General features: G+C 34.7%; 1 protein-coding gene across 1 annotated transcript; it reads left to right on the top strand.

The window, feature by feature from the left end:
- Positions 1–5,767: 5,767 nt before the first annotated feature.
- On the top strand, positions 5,768–7,198 carry LOC113692369 (protein MIZU-KUSSEI 1-like). Its single transcript, XM_027210764.2, has one exon. It carries the CDS (start codon positions 6,046–6,048, stop codon positions 6,859–6,861), a length of 816 nt encoding a protein of 271 aa, XP_027066565.2. The 5' UTR covers positions 5,768–6,045; the 3' UTR covers positions 6,862–7,198.
- Positions 7,199–10,844: the final 3,646 nt, after the last annotated feature.

The following is a 10,844-nucleotide window of genomic DNA, read 5'->3' as shown; positions in this document are numbered from 1 at the left end:
ACAGCCACCTTCAGCATTACTCTCTTGATAATATAATTTTGTTCATTTGTTTGCTGAAATTACTTACATGATAAACAAGTTCTCTTCAATTCCATATACAAGCTAAAATGTATGTATAAGGAATTATTCAATTGAAGACGCTATTAATAATTCCTTCTTTTTTTTTTGTCATATGAAGATCATTGCAACTAAAATGAATGTCTTAACATAATGAAGAGATTTGAACTTCATATTGGTTTAACAAAGACATGAAAATGGAATCTGGTTAAGTTGGCTTCAAAAAAAAATTCTGGTTAAGGTGCACGCCGATTGAAAAAATACAATGTGGTAATTTAGATAGCCATCCTAGGGAAATTAAAATGAATTATTTTCTAAATACGGTTTGTTAGAACTAAGCCTTGGCGTACGTCTATCAAAGAGTAGGGGCTGAACCACATATGTCAAGGGGGGTAATTAATCATTCTAGTTAACCATTACTTCAATAATTAGTTGTTCACATGCTTTTTTTTTATTTATTTCGTTATTTAATTTATTGGGATGATATTAGAATTACATGATTCAAAATCTCTAGCTTTGATTTTGGACAAGGTATTGTAATTTTTTTTTTTTTTACGGAGTGGGTGTCATGGTCAATCCTTACGAGGCCCGACTAATTCCATTCCGGCCCGGAAGGAGAGGCCCCATCCCCCCGAACACGATAACCACAGGACTCGTACCCTTGTGGGTACTGGACACCAGCTCATAAGGAGGCTTGTTGAGACCAACCGAGTTGCCTATGAGGGACAGACAATTTGGTGGGAGGCAAGGGTTGAACTCCTGACCTCCCACCCCACCAGGAGAGGTGGTGGCAAGATTTTGTAATTAAAATGGTTGAATTTGTACGTTATGCAAGAATTTAACAAATTTACCTATTTTTAATTCATTATATTTCAAGAATTGGTTATATATATATATATATATATATATATATATATATATATATATACTAGCAGTCTATCCTTACTCCTACACTACAAGGGAAGGAGATGCTGAATTAGGCTGGTATGGAAACTAAGGGAAAAAAAAAAAAAAAAAACTGCCTCCAGAACCCAATTGGGCTTTGATTTTTTTTTTTTTTTTTTTTGGTCACAATCATATTATATTTGATATATGTAGTTTTGATTTTTGATACCATTCTAGCATTAGCTTTGCATTGGTTTACTAATTATTACTAGTCTATTGGTCACCCAGCGGTGCAGACTATTGCGGTTACCTGGGTGCCCGCGTGGCAAAGAATGTAAAATGATCCTAGCCGTCAAGATGGTTAGGCCACCAATCTCATTAAGGTATATTATAACAGCAAAACCCTGTTTGGAACCGGCCGAAATATAAAACATTATTGTTATCTAATCTATAAGTTAATGATAGGTACTTAAACTAATTGTGATTATCAAATTAATCCAAAAGCCCTTGTGTACCATTCCAAATAGATAGGGACAAAGTGGTCTATATCGTCCTATTATTTTTTCATTGACATTAATCATTTGTCTTCCCTCGTCCTCATATCACTTTCAACTATACTCCCACGATTTAGGATTCTTCTCCTAGCTATAGCTAGCCTAATATACTAATATGGTTTCTTTGTTAATTTTATTTACATCATGGAGGAGAATGAAAAAAAAATAAAAATAGGAGCCCATGTACTAGGTGGGGTAGGAGCATTACTTGTTCATTAGCTTAAAATTTCCTCCTTATAATGTCAAATGATCATAGTTTTGGAAAAAAAATAAGAGGGCCAGTGTGCATATGTCGAATTGGTTTAACTGTTCAAAATAGATTAGAACAAAACTCAGTTTACCAAATTATGCTAATCTTGTTAATTGTAGTTCATTGTCAATGTATAAACCACTTCTTTTTACAACCTTTTACAGCTGCACTAATTTCTGCAAATATAATAGATTTACACAAAAAAGAATCTTCATGCAAGCTTGGGCAAGACTTTCACTTTAAAGCTTTTATAAACAACGTTTTTGAAATCATACCATTGGTTATAACTTCAAATTTCTTTTGGGAAGTGCTAGTATTTGTATACAAGATTGTGAAAGAATAATGTGTTGTTCCCAATAGAAAGGAGGCAGTCCAAGTGCTTAGAGCAGAATTTAGAATGCGTCGAAAATGTGAATTGACATTCATGCTGTATACAAGCTATTTAATTCTACCATTATTTTCTGGACGACGAATGATTTGGATGGTACAGGAGGAGGAGGGAGCGAGCGAGGATGAATGATTTGGTTAGCATAGAAGGAGCGAGTGTAAATGAAAAATTTAGGATTGATTGGAGACCTTCCACTTACACTAAAATTTAAAAAAATACTTAAATTCATTTGAAGACAACAATAAATTTGAATTTATGGGAAAAAATGTGCTTCACTACAATTAACTTTGTCATCTGAAGACCAAAAAAAAAAAAAAAATAATCACCTACTTCATCAAATAGTTAATAATGGGAATTAGGGCTTTAATTTATGCGTTTTCGAGAGGCTAGTTTAAATTTGGTCCAATGGTAATTGCCGATGAGTTCCACCCACACATGACCAATGTGAGCTTCTCAATGTCAAGCATGGCCAAGGTCAAAGTGTATTTCTCTCCTACATTACCGACCATTTTGAGTCACAATCGCGTCTTAACTACCCCTAGCCGTAATGGCTTTTTTTAATGCTGCTAGGGTCAACATGCAATTGCAAAAAAATCAAACCCATTGATAGAGGAATAAAGCAGCAATCAAACTACGGATAGAGGATAAAGGGATATATTATTAGGACCTTGACCTCTTGAGAGAGGTTGCATAAGAAGCATCTCTGCTTCTCAATCATGATTATGGAACAAGAAATCCTTACCGTTCGCTATTCTATTAATTGGTCTCAACGACCGGCAACGCTTAGTCCTTTTAATTTCAACTTATGCAGAATAAAAAAATCTATAAATTTAGTACCTTTATCAAAAAAAATTTTAAATTAAAGCATGCCAAAAGATATAGCACCTTAAATTTCTAAGCTAATTATTATTTTACAAGACTTGTGCTCCCCTTCCTAATCAAATTGACACGGTACAGAAAAACGTGACATGATGAAGGGGTTACACGAATACCTAATACACGATCGACTCCTCAAAGAAAAATGGGATTCAATCCAGAAACAAAACAAGATTCAACAGGAATCTCCACTTGAGTGCATCCAAGAACAAGAATTAATCAAACACAAAAGTGTTAGAGATTGATCATAATTGTCAAAAGTCTGATAAAATAAACTCTAGACATGCCCCCATGTATAGCCGGTGACAAATTCTAAACTAAAAAGGAAAAGAAAATACAGCTAAAATAGGAAAACGACTAAAATCACGAAGCTGCACGCAACGAAGTCCAAGGCCAGGCTTGAAGTCGATCTTGAGGCCGGACATGCTATGATCTCATTCTAAATCAATCCGGAGGAAATTCTTTACACATATATGAACAAATAATCCCACAATCCTTCCTCAGAGTTTGTAAGATCGATGCTTGCGACGAAACTTTCGCACTAGTTATGAACATAGGAAACTGCATACGATCCTGAGAAGATCTCAAATCCAACAACTTCAGTATCTTCTCTATTCTCCAAACAAATTTTATGATTTGTCCCCTGGTTGATGAGGAACTCTCTTCATGCTCAATTTTCACAAGAAAATATTCAACAGGAAAAAATTTATCAAACATAATCATTTCACCAATACTTATATTTTCTTGGCCCGAGAAGACAATTGATTTCGTGGGTGTGATGGATAACTCACAAGGTGGTGGTGGATTTGCAATTGGAGGAACTTGATTGATTTCAACCTCCCTAAAAAGGTCTTTTATTTTCATCATTTAGAATCCCAAGTGCCTTTACTTGGGGTTCTTCGATTGAATTAGGAACCTCATTTTACTGCCTTGGCACCTTCAACTTCCTTTATACTTATATTTAAATTACAATCCAAATGTGCAGGTAACAAATTAGCTGCAATCAACTGACCGGATTTAGATTCTGAGCTCGGCTTCAATGGCATGAGGACAATATTTTTGCCATATTTGACAAAAAGATAAATATTATCACATCCACTATCTGTTGTATTTACATCATACCGCCAAAGCTTACCAAGCAACAAGTGACAGGCATCTAGATCCATAATATCACAGACTTACTCATCGTAATATTTACCAATAGAAAGTGGAACACAACATTTTTTGCAATTACCTCAACAAGTTCAACTTCTTGTACCCAACTAACCCTATCCTCAACAAGTTCAACCCCTTGTATATAACTAACCCTATTAGGTTTCTAATGCTCTTTAACAGATAATTTTAATTGATCAACAAATTTTTTAGAAACAGTATTTGAAGAGCCACCATTGTCAATCACTAAATTAAAAACTTTAGTAAGAATTCTCCTGGTTTGAAATAATTGATTTCTCTAGGTTTTAATGAAAGTTCTCCCTAGGATTAGGGTTTAATCCATTAAAATTTCCCAAAGTTTCTTCATTTGAAATTATGACTCATAGTCTGTCTATCGATGAGGTTGATGCGGACCGCAATGAATAAGGGTGCGGTCGTGAGCAACTCTCCAGGTACAATCACCCTCTTCTTCGCGATCCAAGGGATGGTGATGTCCATCAATGGTTGTCGCGGGAGAAACTTCTTCTGATATCATCTAACGCAGCACAAAAACATGATATGATGAAGGGGTTACACGAATGCCCTTCACGATAAATAAATCAAGGATGATATACGATCAACTTACTAAAGAAAAATAGGATTCAATCCAAAACCCAAACAAGATTTTAAAAGAATCTCCACTTGAGCGCACTCAAAAATATGAATTAATCCAACACAAAAGCGTTAAAGTTTGATAATAATTTGTCAAAAGTCTGATAAAATAAGCCCTAGGTATGTCCCTATTTATAGGTGATAAATTCTAAACTAAAAAGAAAAAGAAATACAATTAAAATAGAAAAATTATATATCCCTATTTATCGCTGAAGCTACGCACGATGAAATCCAGGGCCGGACTTGAAGCTGGTCTTGAGGCCGGACATGCTCTGATCTCGTTCTGCATCATAAATTTCCTGCTTTTTGGAGATTTATTTAATTCTATCTCGATTTACACATTTCAAAGAAAACAAACTTGATTTATATATGTCAATTTATTTGGCAACATTGTAATTATATCCTAGGAGTTAAAACTTGATCAAACTTTATTTGATCTCTCTCTTTTCTGTTTTAGGTTATTTTTACGTCATCTTGTTTTTTTTTTTTTGTTCTTGTTATTGTGCCCCTTTTCACTTTAATTTTTCGCTTTTTGTTAGAGTTATTTAGCTCCAATTGGATTCATATTCCTTTTGTTTTTTATTCTAGAATAGACTACAAGCCTTACAACAAGGTTCAAAAAAAAGAAAAGGCTTGAAAATCAAATAAAAAAATCTCAAGTTTCAAGAGAAACTTAATTTATATATATTTTTTAGAATAACGATAACATTTTTATAACTTAATATATCATAATATAGAGGAAAGGAACCTAAAGAAACTTGATTTACATACGTCAATCTTAGTTTTTGCATCATCATTATACGCTAGGAGTTAAAACTTAGTCATTCATGATTCAAAGTCTGCACGTGCAAGTCTTATGATGCTTAGCAGGACCATGTAATCATAAATTAACAAATCAATAGCATTATTTTATGCGTGTAACTGTGTATAAAAGCAAGTATAAATATAAGGCATGACTGTATGAAATGATCAGCATCATCACCACCACCACAACCCTCCATGGTTCCCCTTTATATTTCCCACCTCTCAAACACTATAATCACCCTTGTCGGCCTCTTCCACTTTTTCCTTTCTTTTTCTGTTTTGTCTTCATAACAAAAATTTAACAAAAGCTCAAATTTTTATCTCCCTTTTCCCTAAATTCCTCCCAAAAGTTTTTCCTCCACATTTGTCGAGAAAATTGTACACAAAAATTTGCCTTTCTGCCTTTCCATATTCTTCCTGCAGTAACCATGAAAAATAGACAAGTAATGGCTGTCAACACCCTACCAAGAACCAGCAGCTGCAGAAGTACACAAGACATTATTCCCACAAACTACTTAAGGTCATCATCTTTCGTCCCTGATCCTTCTGAAGAATTCTCCGATCGATCCCTCGTCCGAAGAGGTGGCTCCCCTATCTCTTTCCAACGTTTCAACAAAGCCCGTTATGGATTGTCAACTCTTCTTAGGTCATTCCTCAACATAATCTCCTTCCCAGCTATCCTCCCCACGTGCAGATGGCTTAACATCCCTACCCAACTGTCGATCACGCCTTCATTAGGCCGGAAAGTCACGGGAACGTTGTTTGGCCACCGGAGAGGCCACGTTAGCTTCGCAGTTCAAGAAAATCCCAGATCAGAACCGGTTTCTATAATCGAACTAGCGGTCTCAACTGCAACTTTAGTGAAGGAGATGTCATCCGGGTTAGTGCGAATCGCGCTGGAGTGCGAGAAAACCGTACCCTCCCGTGGCCGGTCCACCAAGCTGGTTAGTGAACCAATGTGGACTATGTACTGTAATGGTAGAAAATGTGGCTACGCGCTCACACGCGCGTGTTCGGACTCCGATTGGCACGTGCTTAACACCATACAGAGCGTGTCGGTTGGTGCCGGAGTTATTCCGTTGATGGAGGATGGCCGGAAAGCCAGTGCTTCGGAGGGGGAGTTGCTGTACATGAGGGCCAGGTTTGAAAGAGTTGTGGGGAGCCGTGACTCGGAAGCTTTCTACATGATGAACCCTGATGGGAATGGAGGGCCTGAACTAAGCATATTTTTGCTTAGGATTTGAACCCCAAAAGAAAAAAAAAATGTTATATGGTGTATAATGGAAAAGAATTTTACGGGTTTTCGGTTAATTCACCCTACCACTTTGTATTGTGCATTAATTTACTTAATCAGTGAGGATTTGATGTATCAGTTTTCTGTTCTTGATTTGGTGATGGACATATTTTTAGATGAAACGAGGAAGGAAGAAAGGGTTGGTTATGGTAGCAGAGAAAATCTTTGCGCATGCAGGCACAAGATTTCACGGTAGATTGAGATGTTTGTGTAAATTAATTGGCTATGCAGTATTTTATAGGACTTTGTAAGGATCTTATAATTTAATATTATGTTTCTTTCTTTAATCAATTATTGTATTGTTTCTGCTAAGTGTCCTCTTGATGCATCAGCTAAAGCACCTGCATACTCTTCATATCACTATCGAGCTGGTTCTATAATTCTCATTAATTGGAGTTCTCTCATATGACTTTGGGGGGAATGCATCAACTCAAATAGCTTGCAGACATAGTAGAGGTTTTTTTTTTTGGAGTTCTATGCATTGTGACTATTGACTTTGATGAAAAGCAAGTCATGGTCTACTTTGTGATATATTTATGTCTTTATATGTGTCAGGACATGTGACATATTTTGTCTTTGTCATATCTATCACGAAAATGATGAAAATGGTAACAGCAACTTTTGAGAAATTAGTTTGATGCGTAAGTTTGGATACCTTATTCTTGTGAAATTCTCAAATCTCAGCTATTGCCAAAATCGCCAGTTTCTGATGATGCTCTCCTCATAAAAATTGCAAACCACAATTAGGGTGCTATTGCTCATCTCAGATCCCCTGCCACTTTCTAGGCGAAAAGAAAAAGTGACTGAAAAGACCTTCTGTTTTGTTTAAGTTATTCTGCTTTAATTAGGCTAAAATAATGCTGCTAAGAAATTCTTACATTACTTAAATTTAAGAATTTCAAGGGCTCCTTCTCTTTGCTAGCTGGTTTTTCAATTTATCACAAATTAATGTAGAAGTGGTAAAGTAAAGTTCTTATTATTGACTTATCAAAGAAGGGTATTACTAGTAACCAGTAACAATTGTGTAAAGTGACATTAATCCAAATGTTAATTAGTTGTCCCTCAAGGGTCTTCTAGATTGCCGCAAGTACAGTCTGGAGCCCCGCCCATGCTCATCTAGCGTTACACATTTCTTTTAATTGTATTTTAGCTTAGAAAAGGTGAGATTTAAGGAGGTAAGAAAGGGAAATCGGTGATTTGAATTTAGAACCTCTAATTTCTGAGAGTTTGATTAGATTGATTGTGAGCACATAATGCAATTATTTGTGCTCCATAGGTAAATTAAAACTAATGTGGTTGGAGATGAGCTAGCCAAGAAATTCAAGGAATTAACAGCAGTAAAATAAACAAGGATAGTAGAGAGCATATGCATTACCATTATGGCAAGAATTAGATGCATCAAAAGTTTGTATCTAGTCGTTAAAGAGTCATGATAATGACCCACACAAGAGAAAAGTGAGTGTAAACTAAAGGCACTACTAGACTTGTTAATTATTTGTGTTCAAGATGAAATCAAGTTTCTACACCAGATCCACTGAGTAAGACTTTCACTGTGCAGTTTTCTTGACATGTGATGTAAAAAGGTTGCATTATTCCCTTAATCTGTGATTCAGGTACCCACATGGACCAGCTTGTGTTTGTTCCTTTTAGTGTCTTACTTATCCCTTTATTTATTTATTTATTTTGTTGATGTAAACTGAAGACTCTTTATATGGTTTATCTCAACAAAATGGTATACTTTCAACATTGATTATTTCTTCTTCTTTCTTGCTGCCTGTCCAGTAACTTACAAGGTGCCCTTTTGCTTAATTGAAATTCTAGATGTCACACAAGCAAGTAAATTCTAGATGTACCAAATAGTTATTCATTTAGAAGACACTCAATCCGTACGTTATAGATAGATTCTTTGGAGTTTAGAGTTTTCTTCTGTAATTGGAGTTGTGCATCACCATATTTCTTTTGAGAAATGCATGATTGTTTGCACTTAATGTCTGCACTGGAGGATGCCAATCTTTAATCTTTCCAGTAAATTACTTACGTCTATATATATATATATATATTCTACTCCTCGTCCTGTACTCATAGCTAAATGCTATTTTGGCAATTTTGAAAGTAATTAAAGTGAATAGGACACGAGAATTTTTTTTTTTAATGAGAAATTTTGAATCCAAAATCTTTTGTTTACAACTTCTCGTCTTGCCATCTAATCCAATCCTCCCCAGACATGGTTGCTTGTTGCTTTCTTTGAAGGTAATTAGTTTTATTATTCACTTTTGTGTCACAAAGACTACATGGTTTATGCACAACAATATAGTACATGGTTTTATGCACCTCTTGTCGAGGGCTTATTCCAACATCGTCAAAAAATGGCATTGAAGGAAGAATGTCTATGCAATATACAAAGGGAGAACGTTACTACATGGTATAAATACATAATGTCACTTTTTAAAGATCCTTATCTACTATTAATTTCAAGGGTAAATTTGTTCCTATTTATTCCCCAAAAAAAAGGGAAAAAAAAAAAAAAAAACCTTCCCCACCAAAGTGATCCGTTGAGATTACCCATTAATTATAACTGTCTCCACCAACTCTCACATATTCCATCAACATTCATCATCTTTGTTTACTAAAAACACTTTATGAAGAGAAATTTGATAAATACATTTTTTGGTAATTACACATACATTATGGTGTGCCTTACACATACATTCATCATCATTGTTTGTTATTTTTATCATTAGTTCTAAGAATTCTCAGATTTCATTTGTCAAATCTAAAAATTCTTGAATTTGTTATGTCAATCTAATTTTTTTCCTTGGACCAAATTTGTTTCATATTAGATCTAGCAATTCAAAACATGCATAGAATGGAACTAGAGCTATTTATTTATTTAAAAGATATTTTGGAGTTTCATGATGCTATCATTTTATTTTTTGAGATCTAATTTTTAATTTTTCAGATCTAATGTACCTGTTAAATTGCAACACTGTTATTTCTATTACATGTTTGTTTGATGTATTTTCTGCCATTAATGTAGATTTATGAGAATGAATTAGAAAATTCATTTATCAACAAAAAAAAAAAAAACTTTCACATCTCGAAAAATTCATCCTCATCTTTATAGTTGATGCCGACGTAATTGATATCCTTTTTCAATCAATTTATTATTTGAAAAAATAACAATAAGTGCTTGATTAATTAAGCTGCAGCATGGAAGGCCAGCTTCCAGTTAGCTCTATATTGGGCATCAAGCGGTAATGAAACTAGCATTTATTAGATTAAAAAAATGCACCAAACAAGAAATAGATTGCTTTTAAATTATGTAAATGCACTAACCAAAAAAAAAAAAGAAGAAGAAAGAAAAAGATAGTGGATACATTGTAATACACAAATGGCAAGTATATAGTGAAAGTCTAAAAAGCATAAAAATTTGCAGAAACTATACATCTATGTCCTTCCCAAATGCACATTTTTAATTGTTATTACCCGTCATTACCATATATATAGTTGGCATGAAGTGGGCTAACTATTTAAACCCTAATAGGGATATAGCTAGTGACAATGGTGGGTAGCAAGTCACAGGTAGAGATGTAATCGAGCCAAGTCGAACTCGAGTATTGCTATACTCGAGCTCGACTCGACTCATATGTACCTAGACTTGAGCTCGATTCGAGCTCGACCGAGTCCAAAAAATCAATACTCGAGGCTTGACTCGAGAAACTCCCTTTAAACTCGAGACTCGACTCGATAAGGCTCGACCTTTAGGCAAGCCTTATCAAGTCGAGTCTAATCAAGCTTCTTGACTTGACTCGGAAAATGTACACTTCTGCCCTTATGAAATTTTATTATAAAAAAGAGTATATTGTAAATTCAATATAAATTATACCCATAACGGTCATTTTATAATTATAATATATATATATTATTTAAATA

This window comes from Coffea arabica, chromosome 6c (genome assembly GCF_036785885.1).
Source record: "Coffea arabica cultivar ET-39 chromosome 6c, Coffea Arabica ET-39 HiFi, whole genome shotgun sequence".
In the NCBI taxonomy this organism is placed as follows: Eukaryota; Viridiplantae; Streptophyta; class Magnoliopsida; order Gentianales; family Rubiaceae; genus Coffea; species Coffea arabica.
This window is presented reverse-complemented; position numbering and strand designations above follow the sequence as displayed.